This window comes from Alexandromys fortis, unplaced genomic scaffold, assembly GCF_014885135.2.
Source record: "Alexandromys fortis isolate MF-2015 unplaced genomic scaffold, M_Fortis_MF-2015_v1.1 scaffold_47, whole genome shotgun sequence".
Lineage (NCBI taxonomy): Eukaryota > Metazoa > Chordata > Mammalia > Rodentia > Cricetidae > Alexandromys > Alexandromys fortis.
Genome location: NW_026067957.1, coordinates 3,564,342 through 3,586,016, shown reverse-complemented (window position 1 = coordinate 3,586,016; position 21,675 = coordinate 3,564,342). Strand labels below are relative to the sequence as shown.

General features: G+C 40.3%; 1 protein-coding gene across 6 annotated transcripts in view; it reads left to right on the top strand.

Annotated features, from left to right (window-relative positions):
* Nrxn3 (neurexin 3) overlaps positions 1-21,675 on the top strand; it is a 1,514,195-nt gene that overhangs the window by 686,227 nt on the left and 806,293 nt on the right. For 5 of the 6 annotated variants that reach the window (XM_050152455.1, XM_050152454.1, XM_050152457.1 and 2 more), the window contains 4 exons: positions 5,219-5,338; positions 13,171-13,552; positions 15,022-15,212; positions 16,008-16,181. In XM_050152455.1, the coding sequence (XP_050008412.1) occupies positions 5,219-5,338; positions 13,171-13,552; positions 15,022-15,212; positions 16,008-16,181 (867 nt within the window). Of the gene's footprint in view, positions 1-5,218; positions 5,339-13,170; positions 13,553-15,021; positions 15,213-16,007; positions 16,182-20,794; positions 20,822-21,675 lie in introns of all 6 variants that reach the window. The other variant, XM_050152458.1, reaches the window with a different exon arrangement.

Here is a 21,675-nt window from a genome sequence, read left to right as displayed (position 1 = left end):
AAATTGAAATTTTTTTTACAAAGTGTAATATGACCTCTTCTGTGAAGATGGGTTCTATTGACTGAGAAACTATTCTGAAGATAAAGGTCTAGAGAGAATGACTGAGACAACAATCATAAAGGTCTGTGGGAGTGAAATGTGGCCTGGCCCTACAGATAGCACAGAGGATACCTAGGCTGTTACAAAGTACATGTGGCATCCCCCATAAGGCTGGTTTCTATTGACTGAGAAACAACATTCAAGATAAAGGTCTAGGGAGAAAGGATATCCCGGGGGACTGAGTGTAGCCTAGCCCTACTGATAGTACAGGTCACTAGGTTACTAACTATATCCATTCCCAGCCTTCTGGACAGAAAAATAGGTTCTGTATAATCTTCCTTGAAGAGACAGCCCTGCCTGTCTACCACACCTGGTTTCCCTAGGGCTTATCTGTGAGCACAAGGACCTCATGCCCTCTAAACATAGAGAAGTCAACTCCCCTGAGATGTAGGTCGTCTTCCTTAATTTGTCTTTGCCTCTTCAGGTTTCCTCGCCCGTAACTAAAGGGCAGACCCATGAAGGATCTTTCCCATTTTGCTTATCTGATCTCAATATCACACTGATCGCATGGTCTCACTGTTCCTCATTTACCATTTGTTAAACCTCATAGTTGTCAGTTCCCTAACACTGCCACAGCTGAGTAGCTGTGTACCGTTAGCGCATGAAGTACTGAGGTTGATGGGCAGTCCTTAGAAGAGGGTGAGCAGTCTGTTGCTGAAGATGTTACTCGTGCTGGACTCCCTGGAAAGATTTATTTTTATTTATTTATTTATTTATCTATTTATTTGTTTGTTTGTTTATTTATTTATTTATTACTAGAATCTGGATCTTCACCATGGTGTACGTGCTCAGACTGTAGAGTTGGGTCACTTGTAGAAGACTTATTCTGAGCACATTGTACCTTCCATACCTGTTGTGGAAAGTTCCTCAGTTGTCCCTGAGGCTTGAGGACTTTGGTGAAAATGAAATAATTGAACTGAGCAGTTTTGCTACAATAATTTCATCTAATCTGGTTTTGGAAATCTGCTGAGTTTATACTTACAAAGGCAAACCAGATACTGCCTTAACTGTTTTTTTTTTTTAATATTCTAGACAGAAAACAAAAACACTTCCCTGTCCTTATTCTCCTCCTTAAGTTCCTTTCTTTGCCTTTGCTTCACCCCTAAATAATCTGTTTCTCTGGGAAGGATGGGCAATAAAATCTGTTGCTCTGGGCTCAGTAGACTTCTTGTCGCAGCTAGGTGCTGATGAAATAAAGGTAAGTGTTTTCTTCATCAATGTCTTTGTTTTGTTTTTATCTAACAAAATAATTTGCACATACCATGTATTTATAGAATTATATATACCTTTTCAAGAGAGAATGTTTTTTGATTTTTAGGGGATTGTAGGACTTTCTTTTAGACTCACGTAGAACATGGATCCTAGGGAAACCAAGGTATTATTTTCTCTTTTGCACAAATAGAGAAATTCAGGTGAAGAAAAGTCATGTTGGTCACCCGTTTCCTCCCCCACACAATCAAAAGTCCCCAAACGTTCCCTCCCACTTTTGAAAACAGCCCTTTGTGGCAGATGGAAGGAATCTCTACCGCCTGCATATGAGCAAAACCATCGGGTTTACCTTAATTTCATGAGGTCATAGAAATAGAATAATAAAAATGTGTATTTTGAGGTAACCTGTAGTTTCTATGGCTATATTGTTCTTAGAGGAAATAGCAAAATCATGCAATGTCGTCTGTTTTCTAAAAAGCTTAACTAGGTTAAAAATGATTAAACTAAAGCCCACGGTGTACAGGTCTTCCGAGGGAGCTAAGAATTTTTTGATATCTGAGTGTCATCTTCCTCCAAGCAACCAGCAGTGATTTTTATTATAGTGTTTTATTTTGATTTTATTATTAGTTCTTCTTGCTTAATGACCTGGGGTTTCTCTTGGGTTCAAGAAAAGAATCTGTTTGGTGTTTTTCAGCTGCTATTTCTTGTTCTCTGTTGTCTGCTTATCAGAAAATTAGTCCATGTTCCAATGCACAAAACCTCCCTTCAAAGAGGCAGTGCTAAGTGAAGATGGTTGCAAGGCCAGAAGGAGTGGACATGCTGTTGCTACCACTACAGACAATCATAAAAGGATTTTTGTTTTTCAGGCATGAAGAATTCAGTTCTCTACTCTTACAAAACTCTGTATATCAGAACTTTTCCTCTGTGGTTCTCCTCTTCATCATAAGTATCATGATCTGGGGAAGTCAGCTGATGAGAGTGGATCGGGTTCTTCTGTTTAACTGTAGCCCTCATGTCTGAGCAGCCTAAGGGGACTCATAGGATTTCCTGGGCTCAATATTTCTTGTATGCACTGTGAAAGAAGGGAAACATGCCAACACATACATCCAATGTGAACCCCACTTCAGATCATAATCATCTTAGTTTTTGAAGAAACAACAGAGTCGGAACACTTATAGGTCTGACGTTGCTAGTTCTTGGTAGTGTCTTTTCAATTCAAACGTGAACAATGTCCTTTTCCTTCTTCTTCCTTTTGGGGGCACCCTCTACCTACCAGAAAGAACTCTACACATTACCCACCATTGCTGCTTCACTAGCTTTTTGACTGATTCTATTCAATTTGTGGGTGGGGGTTGAGGTGGGAATCCTCCCTGGACTAGATCTTTTCAGCTTTGCAAGCCGAAGTTTCTTGTGTTTCAACATTTTGCTTGCTCAGTCTCCTTTAGGAATTACAGGTTAACTTGACACCCCTCCTCTCTCTTTGCCGAAACTTGCAGCTGAATTTAACAATCACTTTCCATTAGCATGGTGACTTGGCCTTTTGGCTTGATTAAGAATAAATGCCATTAGCACTTCACTTCCAGAAGATGGGCTTCATAAAGGCTCACCGAGGTTTATTGGTTTGCTACTTGCAAGTGAATATTGGCCAAGATTCCCTGTCATTTTAATGAAATTGGTGTGAATCTTTTTCACCCACTCTTACAATAATGAGAATTAGTGATGTCAGAAATAGCAGGGCATAAAACGTTTCACTAATATTTCCATAAATTTAAGTATAGGACATCACATTCTAATGCTTTAAAGTTGAATGGACAGTTGAATATTTGTGTTGGAATCTGGCCACCACACACACTTGCTGGATACCTTTAAATGCTATACCTGTAAAATGCTGGCTTCACTGAAAACACCTGAGGCAAAAATAAAGCTTCTTTTGCATTTCTGTAGCTAACGCAGTGCTTAGGTAGCAATGTCCCCAACTGACTGTGTTTGTGCGTGTCATTCTCTCTTTTCTCTTGTCCCCAATCTTAAAAATTAACTGATGTGAAAAAAGAATTGCCTAAAGAACAGATGTTCCCTTGGAGGAGAGGCTTTAAATAGCCCATATCTGTAGCCGTTCTGCCTCCATAGCCACTTTTCTCCACATCCGTCTTCTCTTTGTTCTCTCTTAGCAAAGCATTTGTACATAGAATAAAGAGGATAAAAACATAAAACACAAAGGCAGATTTGTTTGTTCTAAGAGCGTCCACTCTGCTTATAAAAAGAACCCACATGATGTCATCCATTTTCTCCCGCTGCCCTCTCAGTGGGGGGTCTGAAAGAGGAGACTGCACCATCTGAGGCTTCAGTTGAAGGAAATGATGAACGGGTCTATTTAGTGATTTGAAATGTAGAGGGGGATTCCATTTTACTGTGTGAATTCAAGATAGCATTAAGAAGCAAATACGATATTCAGTAACAGTTGTTTCTTAGCAAATTCTTCTCCGAAGAGTCATCAAGCTATTTCATGCCATCAGTATGGGGTTTGAGGCTCACTGGATCAACCCAAGTTTCATCACTGATGTTCGAGAGTCTTACTTCTTTGAGTAGCATGTTGGATGGTGGATAAATTCCGAAGGAAAAAAATATGCTTGTGCTGAAACTAAAATAAAATTCATCACTTTTTCAAGGGGAGAAGATTTCCCAAACTTAACTCTGTAACTCTTAAAGCCAGCTCTACTAGGAATATTAATTACTCAATATTTAAAAGGTACAACTTACAATTACCTAAAGATTTCTGTCTGAGTTTATTTTTTCCAAAATAAAGTATCATAGCTTTCTCTTACATATTTTAATATATTTCAAGTTATTTTAAGCACAAAGCTGTGCATATATTGACTGATTTGTTCAGCATTGCTTAACCATCAGCTTTTGCATGGATGAGCTCCATGCCTCAGAAAAAGCTTGGTCCAAATCCACAGCTTCTCTGACGCGTTCTTTGTCTTCAGATTTTCATTTTGGGTCCATGATGATACACTTTCTGAAGTTAGTTTCTTTCCTCTTGCTAATGGCAGCATCTCAATGCCTTGTGTTTCTCTGTCTTACAGTCTTTTGCTGTTAAACACCACAATTCCTTGCTTCCCAGGCCCTTCATAGGGTCAACTTGAATTTCATCTTGACTGTCTTAACATGGGTTCTCTTGAGACTACTAAGTTGACTCCTTTTACCTAGTGGTTCTTTATGTGAAACACTGTTTTGAGATTACATGTTCAATATTGAAATTTATGATATTTCCTTCTCTTGATCTTTTGAGGTTTTTGTTTGTTTTAGTTTTTGGAGGATGATGAACAATGAGAAAACCCTGGGTCCCTTTGTGTTAACCCAGGGGTATTAATTGCAGTGTTTAAACCTAGATACAATTTTTAGTGTTGCTTACTTTTTTGATTGCTATGGTTGTTAAATTCTGATAGGACTGTGGGTTACTAGAAATGGCAAGTTAAGGAAATAGAATTTGAAGAGTAATTTCTTACACATTTGGTAAATATTTTGTAAAAGCCACACTTTTGTACTAAGCTTAAAGAGGCAAGTGACCAATAAAAATTAAATGATGATGAATTTTTGGTATCTAGCCTTACCCAAACAAATGCCCGCTGATTAGTGATCACTGTAAATCTTAAGTCTTTTTAGTATTGAAAGACCTCATAACTATGCATGAAGGAGGATACTTATTTCCTTCATTATGGATGAATGTCATTCCTGTTTTGATTGAGATATCTGATTTTGGAGATGGATATAGAGGGTTGCATGGGAACCGTAGCAGTAGGATCCGTGGCTGTCCTGGGTCATGTGCACCAGTGTGGCTTTGACAAACTTTATGCCCTGAGCAGTACTCTGAGAGCCGGTTCTAACTTTTGACACTTACCACCGTTCTTAGGCAAAGGACCTGAGACCCTGTACGCAGGTCAGAAGCTCAATGACAATGAGTGGCACACCGTCCGGGTGGTGCGCAGAGGAAAAAGCCTTAAGCTGACAGTGGATGATGACGTGGCCGAGGGTAAGTGTGACTGTGGTGGGCTTTGTCTCTGCTCTCACTGTCTGGTCTGTCTGCCATTCACCTTTTGGAAGTTTCTGTTCTCTTTAAAGGAAGTAACACATCATGTTCTCTATGGACACGCACAGGCAAGGCTAAGAATTTCCCCTTACTCCGAATTTCACAATCCTTTTCTTCAGCTTGTATACAGCTAGCCCACTACTGCAATATCCTTCTCATCGGGCTCTCTCTTGGGTATGCAGTCTATGCCCAGAGAACAGGTGTAGAGTTATATGGATGCCTCTGTTACTAATAATTAAAAATGCCTGATCAGTCACTCTCTACGTCAGCTCGCTGCACCAGCAAACAAATCACTCTTGAATAGGAGGAAATAGAGAGTCCAAAAATATAGGATGTCACAGAGAATACGAGAAGAGCATGTGGTAGGAGGTGCTGGACATGTTTGTTTTAATTAGCCATTCAGTTATTTAATTGTTAGTCACTAAGTACCTGTTGACAGAATTTTCTGTCCTGCCCCGTCCCACAGCCATTCAGTCCCGAAGAAACACACAGAGGCCTGCATTAATTATAAACTGGTTGGCCTATTAGCTTAGGCTTCTTAATAATTCTTGCATCTTAACCCATAATTCTTGTCTGTGTTAGCCATGTGGGTTGGTACCTTTTATCAGTGAGGCATTCTCATCTTTCTTCCTCTGCATCTGGGTTACAGCTGCAGACTGGGCCTTTCCTTTTCCCAGAATTCCCCCATTCTGGTCACCCTGCCTATACTTTCTACTTGGCTACTGGCCAATCAGCATTTTATTAAACCAGTGCAACCGACAAATCTTTACAGGGCACAGGACCATTGTCCCATAGCATTATTGTGAGAGGAACTGGCATATAGTGATGCTCAAACAGGCAAATCCTTTGTACAACAGCTTTGTGTTTAGGAAGGCATTGTGTGTATGTGTGTGTGTGTGTGTATGTATGTATATAAAGGAACACTGAGAGTCCCAGGCAATATGGAAGTGCTTCCTGCTGACATGCTATCCATCAGCAATATGTTAGAATAGTAGAAGATAAGATAAAAGGTGCGCAAAAATCACCCATTTCCTATTATTAAACCAATTGAGTAGATTGGGAAGAACTCTGGTATTTGAAAATGTTAAGAATATGTCTTGACATTCCCGTGTAAGTGAGTAGGAATATAATTGTCAATCAGTTGAGAAAGCAACCAACTGGGGTGGGGAAATTAAGAGTGGTTAATGAAGGTAGACTCTCTCAGAATTTGATGGATCGTTTTAATTAGTCAGGCAATGATCCCGAGTTCATTGCCAGCCGAGTATCCAAGCACACAGTGTGCCGAACTCACATCCTAGAAGAAAATTAAACTCCATTCTGCACAGGGCAGTTCCATGGGACTCTGGTGTCATCTGATCTAGCCTGGACATTAACTCCCTGCAGGGCCTTTGGGAAGCCACTCACTATTCCTGACCCTGTCTAATTCAGTCTGCAACCTCAGCTGTGGCCGCCGGTGCCTTCTGTGCCTTCTTCGAAGAGCGGGACAGAAGCCTTGGGTTTAAAACAGTCAGTTCCATGAAACTGTTTTATGCTTTTTGGATAAATATACAGAATCTCCTTTTCTTCATTTCTCCATCTTTAAACTTGAACCTTTGTGATTTTTTTAGGGCCCTTTCCATCGTAAATGTTCTGTAACAGTGGATCCAAAAATTTAATTTTAATTTATGAGACCAAGCTTCACTACTTCTATACTTCTAGAATCTTTAATTGTAGTGTGTGTGTGTGTGTGTGTGTGTGTGTGTGTAGAGAGAGAGAGAGAGAGAGAGAGAGAGAGAGAGAGAGAGAGAGAAAGAGAGAAAGAGAGACAGAGACAGAAAGAGAGAGGGGGGAGAGAGGATCTAGACAGAAGAAAAACACACACCATATATCCATCCAGCTTTAGATGTGGTGCTAGCTGTTTTATGATTATCTGTTCCTTTAATCTTCAATAATTCAACATACTCTTTCAAAATAAATGTCCCTATTGTCATTTTACTGAAGAGGAATGGGGAAGCTAGAGCTGTGTAAGTAAGCTTCAAATCCACGTCTGTGTGATCCCAAAGAAGGAAGCAGTTCGCTGCACTTCACAATCCATCAAAAGAAAATGATTTCTCTTCCAGCACAAGCAAAACATAATGAATGGCTAGGGTGAGGTGGGGAATACATCTCAGGATGCCGACCCCGGCACTCTGTCTCTTTCCACTTAGAGCCACACCAATTATCAAAGACACAGCTCCGTCATTGGAAGGACTTTCTGACCTATGGGACCTCAGGGTAACTTAATGGTATGAAATGAATATAGAAAATGAGATGAAAAAAATGACTTTGTTGTTTAGAAGCAATTTTCGATTTGCATTAATTATTCAAGCTGTCCCCATGAACTGTGAGATCAGACAGTAGCCTGCAAATGCTGTGCTTGCAAGCAGCACTAATTCCTCTGGATTTGGCTGGTTAAATCCCAGGATACAGTTTACAGTGTGTTATACATAGCTACCACTAGGTGGCACTCTCACCCCGGTCTCACGCAGCAGTGAGCTCCTTTCATTTTCCTTGAAAACCGCAAAACACAGGCCCTGAGAATTTCAGAACTAAGAGTACAGTAATCCCTTGCCTTGATCATTGTTCTTTTATAGAACCTTTGGAATAAAGGCAATTATGTACTGTGCTTTCTATTAGCGCTAACAATTAGAGCGTGGGGCTAAGCCTTGGCATGTCCAAGCCATCTAGTAATTTTATTTGAAATTAATGAATTCTTCCACTTTCAGCCATACCCCCTACTTCAGTGCTGCTGGGAGACAGCAGCTGAAAAGTAGAAAGGAATCTGGGAGTGGAAAAGAGTTTGTTTGTTTGGTGTTTTTATTGTTGATTTTTTTTTTTAAACAGTGAAACGAGGCTTGGGGATATAATTTTAATTTAGAGAATTCATAAAATCAGGCAGTGACTCTAAAATATACATGGTTCTAAGTGGTGTCTTATTGGCTTACTCAGTAATCCTTTCCATACTGTTTCAGGTCCTCCAGTGTGCCAAATTTCTAACTAGGCTATACAAATGACATATAGAATAGGCCAGGCTCGTTTGTCACCAAAGGCCAAGAAAGAAATAGTCTCCAGCCTAGTGTTTTCCATTTTTTTTTTATCATACAATTGTATTCTTGGAAAAGCACTAAGTTCGGTTGACAGTTAATAAGGCTTGGTTGATTGATGGGGCTAGATTTCTATTATTAAGGACAACTTAAAAGAACGCTTGACTTGGTTTGTGTTTCTCACAAGAGCGAGCTAATGTGCTCAGACAGTGCACTTGCCCAGGACTTCTTGCTCCGGCCCAAACTGACTTCTCTCTCACCCACCTACAGTCTGAATAAGAACGTCCTTTCTCAAAATCTCCCAACAACAATTTATGACTCGTGTTAATAAAACGTTGATAGGGTGTGAATAGGAAATGTTAGGTCACAAAGTGAAGTTCTTTATTCAAGGCTCATTAGGAGGTTTTGAATAGCTAGTGCACATTGCTAATCACCAATAACTGAATATGCACTAATTGCCTAATATATTTGGCTTCGGAATTATTTTTAGAATAAGGCCTTTCTATGGAACATGGAGAAAAGTGTTAGGATTTAGTGTGGCTGGAGAATTGTGATGAAAACGTAAAGTCCCTAACGGAGACTTTATAGACCTCCCTTTTCTGAGCTATTCTTTATATGTTTGGAAGTCATAGAGGACCTAGTGCCTTCTCCCAACATTTCCCAATGTCATCATCATCATCATCATCAACATCATCATCATCATGTATTATCATTATTATTGGTTCAAACTCGTCCTGTTGGCCAGAAATTATATGAAAAGAAAAATGGCCATCCAAATTTTTCCCTTCAAGTTAATGTCTCAAGTCTGAGCCCACTGCATGCCCCCCTCCCCACCATATCACTGAAACTTGCTGAACTCAGCCTCCCTTGTAGGCCATGAGATACCCAGAGGCACTAGATTGTCCCATTTGTAACAAGAACTTCTGTGTAAAAAAATTGAACAATGATTAAAACATTCAAAGAAAGGAAAAGAATAATAACTAGTAGCCCATGGTTATGGTCCTAGAAACTTTCTAGAATTTTGTGCTGATGCCCTTAATCCTGACCAAGGCATACTCCTTTCACAAATGGGAAATGGAAGAGTAAAAAAGTTAAGAACCTTGCCTAAGGCAACCAAGTGAAGAATCTGTGACTCTAGAGTTCAAATCAGAGGAAGATACCCCCAGAGCCTATATACTCATCCTCCATGTGCTCTGTCATCATGGGAAATTGCAGATGTGGCCAGAGTTCTCCTGGGTTTCCTATTTGTCTTCATTCTGAGGGGCACTATGTGACTGGCTTGTCACCTGCTGATGAACTATGGGAGTGACTAAGGACTAAGGCCACGAGGCTTTCTTAGGAAAGATGGCCAATCATCCTGAGTTAGGTGGAATGGCATATGATCCCCAGTAGAAGACTGGACTCTATTACAGTTACTACACGGCAGTGGTAGCAGATCAAGTCCATCTACTGCTTTTTTATGGGCAAGGATATGGAAAATGCATCAAAATTTTCTTCAAAAACAATAGAGTATACATATAAAGAAGCGGTCTGTGTGCTATGCACATCTGGATTCGTGGATTCGGTTTGAAGGTCTACCATACCAACCTGTTGGGACCTTAACCAAACTGCTTCACCCCCGAACACTAAGTGCCCTTACCTCTAAGGAGACATAATGCTGCCATCAATAACTTAGTGCTTATTGTGACACATGTCATAGTCGGAAGCTTAGCAGAAGACCTTGCATATAGAGATAGTTAGTCCTCATGTCTCTTTATTATCTTTCACTCAAGCCTTTTATTTTTCTTTCCTCTGGAATTCTAGAGCAGCCATTCTGAGGTGTGCATATACCTTATTGTCACGTGAGAAAATGTTTGGTCTACACTCAAAGTTCAGAAGGTGTTGTCTTCTGCAGGGTTCTCAGTTCCTTGTATGGATTAGACCACACATGGACTTGTTTTGTCATATTTGACTAGTTTGGTGGAAGTTTCAAATGTCAAGCAAAGTCTTCTAAAATTTTTGTCAGATGTAATATCATAGGGTATTTTGTGTGTGTGTGGTTGGCTTGGTTTTAGTCTGTGTAACAGGTAGGTGAGTTTCTTTAGTGAATAACAGAACCAATTTTTTTTCTGATTTGAGGACCTACATCGATAGATCCCCCCACTGTCCTAGACTTGTAGTGGATCTTTTCCCTGAGGCATCCTAAATCCTCAATCAATCTGGCTCTGGGCTATGCTCTTGAATTCCCTTGTTTATTTCTTTTTCCCTTCCTTCTTTACATTCTTCTTTCCTTTCTCCATCCCTCCCTCCCTCCTTCCTTCCTTCCCTCATTCCTTCCTTTGTTCCTTTCTTCTTTCTTGTTTATTTTATTTTATTTTATTTTATTTTATTTTATTTTATTTTATTTTATTTTATTTTGAGACAGGGTTTGCTTGTGTAGCCTTGACTGTCCTGGAACTAGCTCTGTTGACCAGATTGGTCTCGAACTCACAAAGATCCACTTGTCTCTGCCTCCCATGTTCTAGGATTAAAGGCGTGTGCCGCCGCCACCATCCAGCCCCTTGCTCTTTTCTTCTCTTACTTATCCTTTTACTCTGCCTCTTTAAAAAAATATTCTCATCCAATACCCTATGTACTTTTATTCTGCTTTATAAAACTGGTAATTTTCTTGGTAGGCAGACTTTTCTCAGTCCCCAGTCCTGAAGATAAAATTTTGTAGAAATCTCTCAGCTGAATTTAAAATTGCCTCTCTGATTCCTTTGGGAACTCTTTGGATCGCATGGGGTTGCCTTTGCTTTTAAGGGTTTCACTCTGAAGTTTCTGTGTGGAAGGATGTGAGTGAGGGCACAAATAGTAAGATCACCACCCTGCAGTTCCTCTGACTCCATGCAGTCTGCCTGTGGTCCCTTTCCAGACACTTTCTATACTGGTCTCCACACCTGCTATGAAGAGATAGGGCCAAGTGGAGTTGGGTGCTTTGTCAATCGCTTCACTGTTTAAAAACGTGAGAATTTTAGGTTGTGTTCATTTCATGACTAGTACAATTGTCAATATTAAGTAATTTCATGTCCTAATTCCTTTTCCTAGTCATTCAATTGTTAACAAATTTATGTCGCATTTTGATTTTTGCTCTAACTACAACTTATGTATTTAACGAACATCATTATTTTATTTTTGCTTATATTAAAAGAATAATTTGACACCCGTTGTCAAAACACCATGAAGAGGCTCATCAAATGTAAGCCCTGATTTCTGTGCTCATTTGCAAATCTTTGAATCACTTCTGAGCTTGTGTCTGAGGAAGTAGGATCTATATTTAAAATCCAAGGAGATGAATAAACCTTTCAGACATGGTTGGATCTCTTAGACTCCAGCAAAGTTATCCAAGAAGACAAATGCCCACCCTTCCTCTTTGACACTCAAATTCTGGACCAGTAGAGAGTGAAAGAAAAGTAAGACGGATAGACATCAAATGTCATTTATCAGTGAGACATCTGATAGTAAAACAACAGATTAATTTGACTGAGCCAAATTAAGGAGAAGGTCACTTTGTCTGATAGAACTGATGACTCTCGTGGGGTCCCTGTCATGTTGTCTGTGGGAGAAGCAAATCTCCTCATAAGACTCTTACTCCCAAAACAGTTTGTCTCAGCACCTATCTCTTGAACCTTTGTTTTTGCTTTTATGTTTTTAGTTTTGAAATTAAAACATAATTATAACATTTCTCTCTTCCCTTTCCTCTCTCTAAGCTCTCCCATTTACCTTCCCTGATCTCCTTTAAATTCATGATCTCTTTTTCATTAAAAAAATATATGTATATATTCCCTAAAAATGACCGATCAATTGGTAACTTTGGAACTTTCTAGAAAGGCCTATTTTCAGGTCTCACCTTGGAGTGATGTACTGTGAGTTTGGGTCTCAGTTTTTCCGATTATTGGACATAGACAAACTTTCCAACTTTCTAGCTTTCAAAGATCACGGTTTTACTCTTTAGATCAAAGTCTATGGTTATGTGACTAGAGATGAATTCTGTAGCCCCACCTGATTATGATCAACTTTATCCCGTCTGCAGGATCCAAGTACAAGCTGTCGCTTCGGAAGGCGACAGTATTAGTTTTAGGAAACCACAATTGCTTTATACGTACCAAGTAATGACTTACTATGAGAAAGTGTTGGTCAGGGAAAAAATACTTCTTATGATTTGATTTAAGGTTTCTTTCTTTCTCTCTCTCTCTCTCTCTCTCTCTCTCTCTCTCTCTCTCTCTCTCTCTCTCTTTCTTTCTTTCCAGACACAGGTAATCTCTGTATAGTCCTGGCTGTTCTGGAAACTCTCTCTGTTCACCAGGCTGGCCTCAAACTCCTGTAAACTATGGCTGTGAAGAAAACTGTCCGTTTTACTCCCTGATCCCTGCCTCTGCTTCCCGAGTTGTTTCTTGAATGAAGACAATGAATAGTGATGCCCTTTCACTTGGGTTCTCTGTTTGCTCACGGTTTTCTTTCTGAGACGGCGTTCTCAGCAGCTGACTGAAGTCACGTGTCAGGAGAGTCACTTGGGCTGAGCTACTACTTCACTTCCTAACTGAGCTCAGACCAGGTGCTACGAACTCTCACGAGTATTGTGTTTTCTGGGACAGAACTCAGAAACTTGGAAACACGTTCCTTCTGTAAGATAGAGGAAGGTGGCTGTGAGAAAACAGTAATTATCCCATTCCTACCTCATTTCTGATTATATAGGTACGATGGTGGGAGACCACACCCGCCTGGAGTTCCACAATATTGAGACTGGTATCATGACGGAGAAGCGCTACATCTCTGTGGTCCCTTCCAGCTTCATTGGCCATCTTCAGAGCCTCATGTTCAATGGCTTGCTCTACATAGATTTGTGCAAAAATGGGGACATTGACTACTGTGAACTGAAGGCTCGGTTTGGGCTGAGGAACATCATCGCTGACCCTGTGACTTTCAAGACCAAGAGCAGCTACTTGACCCTCGCCACCCTCCAGGCCTATACCTCCATGCACCTCTTTTTCCAGTTCAAGACCACATCAGCTGACGGCTTCATTCTTTTCAATAGTGGCGATGGCAATGATTTCATTGCAGTTGAGCTGGTCAAGGGGTAAGTAGGAGAGATCACTTAGTTGATGCTGGCAATGTTACTGAAACGATGGCTGTGAAGAAAACTGTCCATTTTACTCCCTAACCCCTGCCCTCGCTAGTACCCTCCTTGGTAATAAAGATCCACACAATGACTAGGGCTGGAAAGGACAGGGACTCAGGATTATTTAATGAAATTCTACTAAGTTGATGTCATAGATCTTTTAACTATGAATTTCTGTCCTTTGATGTTATTGTAAGGTAAGCTTATTTATGTCTTACCATATTTACCATAGTTTTATGGCTATGGTGTGTATTATACAGGTCTGTGATGTATTGCTAATTGTAGTCAGCGGATGCGTAGTAAGACATGAAACCTACTTATTTTACAACCCTACTAATAGCATTAAATTTTTTATTTTAAGGGGAAAGCACTGATACAATCCCCCATTACCCAAAACCATGAAATTGAGTTTCCAGAATTTAGGGACATTGCAGAGGTTAACTTTATAGTATTTAAACCACTCTTTGTCCCCCCGATTCTGCTTTAATATATTGGAAAGTAGTGAAATATGAACAAAGACAGAACTGGGCACGTAGCTTGCCTGAGTGTTTGTCTACCACGCACAAGGTCCTGGGTTCGATCCCAGCGCAGCATGCATTGGGCAGGTGTGATGGCACACACCTGTGAAACAGCTGTGGTGTGATAGAGACAAGAGGATCTTGTCTCTGTGAGATGCCATTCTCACCAGCTGACTGAGGTCACGAGTCAGGTGAATAACTTGGATTGAGTTTCTACTTCACTTCCTGACTGAGGTGTGTGCTATAAAATATTGTGAATCTTAGCCAGTCTCAGCTAAATAGCAAATTTGAGGTCAACCTGAGCTTTATTTGAGGTCAACCTGGACTACACAGATCTTGCCTCAAACAAAGAAACAAACAAATACGCTACTCAATCTTGATTGACTTTTGTTATTATTGTTCTCTTGTGTTTTGTAGGGTCTCTAACTGTACCACTTCTTAGATCTAGATATTCCTATGAAGGATTAAAGAAGCAGACTTTTGGGCTAAGTGTGGGTACATGTGCCCATAATTCCACAATATTTGAGAGGAAAATTGTGAGCTCCAGGCCAACCTACACTATATTGTGAAGTCTTGACTTAAAAAAAAATACAAAAAGGGAAAGAAGACTCTATCACTCTGTCAGTCTGTGAATATGGAATTGAAATGAAGTATGATCTAATAATTATTAAGAATTCTTTTCAGTGTATTTAATTGCTATGTTAGGCCAGGTCTGCACTTGAGATTTGAAGCCCCTTGATGTGTGTGTGTGTGTGTGTGTGTGTGTGTGTGTGATTGCTACTTATCTACTTCATGGTACCTGAAGTGATTGTGTGCTTTTTTTGTTGTTTATATGTGTGTGTGTGATTGCTACTTAACTATTCAGATGGTATCTGAAGTGATTGTGTGCTTTTTTTTTGTCTCTCATAGGTACATACACTATGTGTTTGATCTTGGCAATGGTCCCAATGTGATCAAAGGCAACAGTGACCGCCCCCTGAATGACAACCAGTGGCACAATGTTGTCATCACTCGGGACAACAGCAATACCCACAGCCTGAAAGTCGACACCAAGGTAGTCACTCAGGTCATCAATGGTGCCAAAAATCTGGATTTGAAAGGTAATTCTCCTACAGAAGTTTTTATTTTATATCCCATCTCTCAACAGAACAGTTGTTTCCATGGGAAAGCTCCAGGTTAGGGGTTCCAACCATATACTTTTGTACCACACGTTTTGCATAGGAAAAGTGTTGATTTATACCATAAAGCTACTTATCCATGCCTCAAAATGTTTCGTGATCTCTGATAATATTAGGAATGTGCTTTGGGGGTCTAAAAGATGAGGTGATAAGTCAAGGCTATGTCAAAATATAGGAGGGTCCCTAATAGGGGGGACAAAGATCTAGATGCAGCTAAGTCTTTTCTTCCTGGGTGACGTTGGTAACAATGTCTCAGCTGTACTTAGTACTGTGTATATATGCACACACACACACACACACATACACACACAGGAGGATAGTTGGTCATTACTCTCATTATGGGTTGTTAGACCCTTGATTGGATGTCTGTAAAACTTTCAACATATTATTTCTAACAAACACAAAAACTACTAAATATATGGTTGTTCAGTTGAAAATGTGGTTAATCTTTATTTCTTATAATTAGAAATCTTTATACAGTTGATATGGTGATTCAGACTTTGAGATGTGGAACACAAAATGAATGACCAATCAATATATTTGGGTTAATAGTTTAGAAAGTCTTGCAGTTATTCCTATTTTAGTTGACCCCTCCACCCCACTGTTGTGTTATCATCATCGAAGGAAGAAATAGTCTAAGGTGTTGAGCCTTAGTGGACATGGCTGCCACATCCTTTCTCTACTCGGTCTCTTTTACTTTGTGCATTTTTTTTCTAGGTGATCTCTACATGGCTGGCTTAGCTCAGGGCATGTACAGCAACCTTCCGAAGCTTGTGGCCTCCCGGGATGGATTTCAGGGCTGTCTGGCCTCTGTAGACTTGAACGGGCGCCTGCCTGATCTCATCAATGATGCTCTCCACAAGAGTGGGCAGATCGAGCGAGGCTGTGAAGGTAGAACCTCTCTTCTTCCGAATGCATAGTCTTGTCACAAGCATCCAGCCTCCTTGCTGCTCTGCCAGTGCCTCCTTCCTCAGTTTACTTATCCTTTGTCATTCTCAGTCACCACCCAACAATGCATCCTAATCGCTGTCCTCTTGTCACTTGTTGAGTATGCCAGACATGTGCCATGAGTTCTAAGAAGATTTGCTGGCAGATGTCCTTCCAGGTTTATATACTTGGCAGTGTAGTCCCTTCCCTGTCATGGGCATCAGGCTTCTCCCAATTTGTGCCTTTATTTTCAGAGTGACTGAAAGGGTACTGGAGATCTATTTTAATAATGGCAAAAAACAAAGAGTCCAGATTGGTGCCACGATTTATAAAACCATTTCCTATTTTGGCCAATAGTAGCTGGAATCTCCATAAAAATCCATTGGGAGACAGAGAAATGATGTCAGAACGTCATGAGGTTGGAAGGAAACGTTTATTGAGTACTTACTGGATCAGGCTCTGCTTCTCAGTCTCCAGTGTGCTGTAGAGGTACAGCCTCACTTCCCATGTTAGGAAGACCTGGATTAAGGTCCAGCTGACATTTGGTAATTAACTTACATGCCTAGATCTATCTTTTCTTTCTTTGTGAAATGGGACGAAAATAGGCACATTCAAAAGTAATTGGAAAAATCAGAAACAAACAAAATGCCTGATACCTAGTGGGTACTGGATAAATGTGGGATTATTGTTCCTGAATATTATCTCATATGAGACACATATAGCGCTGCATGTCTACCCACGCTGCACAACAAACCATGCTCAGCCTTGTTTCTGTAGACACTGAAAAGAACAAGTCTTTCCAGAGTGGTTGATGACTGTAAGAACAACTTATCTCCAGCCAGTAGAGGGCAGCAGTGAACACATTTTGGGTTTACTCATGCCTTCAGTTGGCCAGAGAAGAGACTGCATGCAGGTCATCCACATGCAAACGAGTCTTTGCATTCTTTCCTCTGGCTGAGCCTGATGGTCCTTTGTGCAATGTGTTGTGTTTTCTTGCATTCATTTTTCATTTTCCATGTCAAAACTGTTCATTTATTTTCTGTGTTCAAGTTCATGAACACTACTTTTAAAGCAGCTTCCATTTGAGTAAACTCATTCCCTTAAAGCAGAATTTTGCAAGTGCTTTTCAGACTAACTTGTGCTAAAAAAGATGTTTCCCTTTGCCTGAGTCGATGGTCTGTGTTGGACTAGTATCATGAGGGTGATCCCTATGATCTGCTTTCATTTTTCCTTTAACCAAGAATACATTTTTAATTCTGATGGTCATAAATATGGTGTGTGTGTGTGTGTATGTCTATGTGTGTGATGGGCAAGAGGTTAGGAATCAAAGGCCTTGAAGTAGCCATTTTGTGTTTTCCTGAAAATGCTTCCCAGTTTTATTCAACTCATTTTTTTTTCTTTTGGACTTACTGGTCTATTCAGAGTTCTTCAGATGCTAAGGGCGATGCAAGGATAAATGAAGTATTTGATATTACATTAAGACTCTTACTTTCGAAGGTTCAGGATGACAGTAGCTGAACTTCTTCTAGAAGGTACCAGAGCAAGTTAAATTAAAGTCTGAAATCACATACTAAAAAGCACAAGACAGGGCTAGAGAGATGGCTAAGCAGTTAAAATCTATCCTGCTCATCCACAGTATACAGATCCCATTCCTAGCACCCAGGAAGGTGACTCACCACCACCTGTTACCCTTGGTCCTAGGATCCAAAATTTTTTATTGAATCACAGGCACTGCATTCGTATGCATGCACACACATGTACACACACACAATTGAAAATAAAATCATTTCTTAAAAAAAAAACAAAACACAAGGCGCTACTTAAATAGCATTTTAAAAATCATGTCTTATGCTATTCCGGTTGAAAAGTTAAGAAGAATCTATTGTATGATCCAATAGAAAGGTAGTGTAAGGGGCAGGGGAGCTGTATCAGCAGGTAAAGGACACGGTGTGCAAGCACAAAGAGCAGAGCTCAGGTCCCTGGCACCCACATAAATGCTGGGTACCTAGGGCAGCTCGTCCACAATCTCAGAGCACAGGAGGCAGAGATGGGATCGCGGGAGCAAGCTGACTAGGTACTTTAGCTGCGTCAGCAAGCTCTGGGTCCGGGGGAGAGATTGCTGCAATAGACAAGGCACACAATCATTGGAGGGGATTACTGACGTCACCTCCTGGCCCCTGTGCATGTGTTTGCATACACGCAGCCCATGTACACGTACTCATACGACACACAGGCAAGAAAAATAAAAAGAAAGAAATGTAGCGTAGGTCAGACATGCAATTGAAGTTTTCCAATGGTTAGATTGTAAAATGGGTAAAGTAACAGGAAATTAGTTTACATTTTATATTTTATCTTAGTTAACCCAATATAGCCCACATATTAGCAATTCAGTCTGTGTAATAAAGTGGCTAATAGATATTTTATATCCTTTTGATTACATTAAATCTTCAGAAGCTTGTGTACTTTTTATTTGTAGCAGCACCTAAGACCACAAAAGGCCCTTTTGAAGCTCTCTTGCTACGTGTGTTTTTGGTTGCTGTATCGGAAGCACGCTCTATAGACCATGAAACTTGGAGTGATGAGGAAAGGAAGCTGAAGAACTGGAATAAAAAGAGGTTGAAATTAGCGGTTACAAAATGTAAAGACAGAAGCAGGAAGGCTTGAGCCCTCCTCAGGAGAACTTTAGGGGAAAAAGTGAGAGCAAAATCAGGAGAAAATAGCCCATCCCATTGGGAGAAATGTCCCCAGGCTGCCCTGCAGCCCAGTACCCACTTCCGTGTCTCACCGCATGCATTATGGTGGCCTCCAGCCTTGCTCTAAGTACCATGATTGTTCAAAGCCGGATGCTGAGACTTGATGGCTCTCCCATCCATCGATGGCAAAGCCCGTGGGTCTAATCACATGCACTCTATTGCCATGGAGATAATTATGATGGTTGCCCACCAAGCATTAAGACTTCCCTACTGGGTGGGATGAAGTGGAGGATGAGTACCAAGGGAGGGAGGAAGGTCCTTGTTTATTGTACACAAATGACTTAGATAATTAGCTTAAGTGGCTAGGAAAAATGACCAAAAAGTAGGTTAAGGCATAAATTACTATCATTGATAGTTTGCAGCATTGTGAATAAGGTCTCAGAGAAAATCCTGGGAGCCTTTTTAGGGATTTTTTTTTTTTTTTTTTTTTTTTTTTTGGAAACGACGCTGTGAAAGATAGCAGCAAAGAAAAATGAAGGGCCTGAAACCTTGGAAAGACTACAAAAGATTCCATTGTCATGACTCTTGCACACAGCAAATGACTCCTGAGTCTGTCTTAGGGGATAAGGTACAGGGGACACATGGGAAAGAGAGCATGTAGTCTGGTGTCATTTTTTTCATAGAGAATAGGGAACTAATTGGGGACGGGATGTCATTACCAAAAGCCTTGACCTGGTTCTACTTAAGAAGGTGAAAATGTTGTGTTTTTATATATGTAAGTTAAAGAAGACTAAAGTATAACATATGTTCTTGCCAAAGTCAGTGGCATTGCTATTTTAAATTCTTTTAAGATCCCTAAGGAATAAATGCATTATTTTCTACAAAGAATTTATATAAGAAATGAAAAGAGATTTTATTTTAAAATTTAGGAATTTGATATTTTTTATTTTCATTTTTAGGTATTTTTGGGTTTTATTTTTTGAAATGATCTTAAAATAGGCTTTGGTTTTATTTTTTTTTTAATCTTTAATATCACTGAATTAGAAATTAAGTCTGACTTCTGGCCAAATTCTAGCTCTGACTTTTGACTCCTCATTGGAGGCGAGGATTTTTTTTTTTGTAATGTCTAAATTAACACTTCACTTGGCTTGCAACAAATCCCTCTTCCCATGTTGTGATCAGCTTAGCTGTAGAGGCTAAGGTATGTTGAGCAGATGTGCTGTTCCACAGTTGTAGAAGGTAAACATCTGGGAGAAAACACCATGTGCTTCCTTCTGGAACTAGCATGAATCTATAAAAAAGGACTTGCATTTGGTGCCTTTTTTGCCCACAAACATTTGGTTATATTCCTACAAATTTAACAACTTAAGTACTCGGGTGTCCCTAGTGGGTCACCTGGATAGAAATGCGTAACTCGGGTGCCATATTCTTTGGTGGCATCTTCAAGGGAGTAAGGGATTGGGGTAATCAAGAGTCGCCTGTGCTCAACTCCTAAAGGTTCCAAAGTATTTTTGTGGGCTTTGAATGTGCACACTTGTCTTTCAGTCTGGCTACACACTGCCTTTCTCTCTTGGCTGGATGTCTTGGGGTTGGCTGTGTGTGTGTGGGAAGACTCTCCTTGCCCATCGCTTGTGCTTTGTCAAGTTCACCGTTTCCCTGCCCCAGCTCTGCTGACTTGGCTGGCGGAGGCCTGCTCTGCTCTGGTCTGTGCATCCCCTTGTCTGTGCTGTCTCTGGTGACCTTGTAGAGCATTTCCAGTGTCTGTCTGAGTGATGTTGGCTATGCAGATTGCATTTTTTTGTTTCTGTAATGTTATCTTGTTGACTCGACTCTAACTAACCTCTGGTTATTGTTTTCGCTTTTTCTGTTCTTTTGCTAACAAAGTTGCGTTGACCAAAGCTGACCTGCAAGGTAGAGAAGGCTCTTGTACCACTTTGGAGTGAAAGATGCCCTGTGTGACCCTTGGTATTGTTACATTAGAGGGCTTCTAGCTGTCACACCTCTTACAGAGCAGCCATTGTTGGGGAGGGGGCTGAAGCCAGTGTTCTTCCAAAAGGGTGACAGAAAACCAATAAGTACATATGGAAAATGGAAAATAACTGTACAAAGGAAATGACGTGGGTGATAAGAACATTACTCCATTCTGTGTGTGACTGAAAAGATTTGAAGCATTCTATACTACAACTATTTCTCAACAAGATTCATCCTGGAAATCATTAGTGCTTCTCTCAATATTTGTCATGGAGGGCCTGGTTCATTTTCATTTATTCAGCATGGATAGAAGAACTTTGAAAAGGAAGAAAAGGCCACTTGAGTTCTTAATTTATTACTCTCTGTGTCAGGAAGGTCATTTTCTAGAGTAGGACATTTAAGGGCCTGGGCCTTATGAATGGCCATATCATTTTTTTCTCAACTCATTTTAAAAAGTATTTTAGTCATGTGGGGGATAATCATGTCTTTAAAACACTGCGGAGATTTATATTTCCTATTGGGGATTTTGGTTGAGTACTTTAGTTTTCTATTGTGTGATCTAAGCAGAAAAAAGCTCTCTTGGGGGAGAAGGGGATCTGTTGCTTTTATCCTGAATACCCTCCAGAAAGCCAAAAGAAAAGCCTGCCTGGGAGATGCCAGTGAATATCTGCAGGCAGAAGCTGCTGCTTCTGTCATTCAAAGAGACACCTTGCAAAGTCAGTAATGACTTGTCATTCCTGTTGGGTCAGGCTGCTTTGACTCAGAATAGCAAGGGAGGAACAGAGCATTTTAGA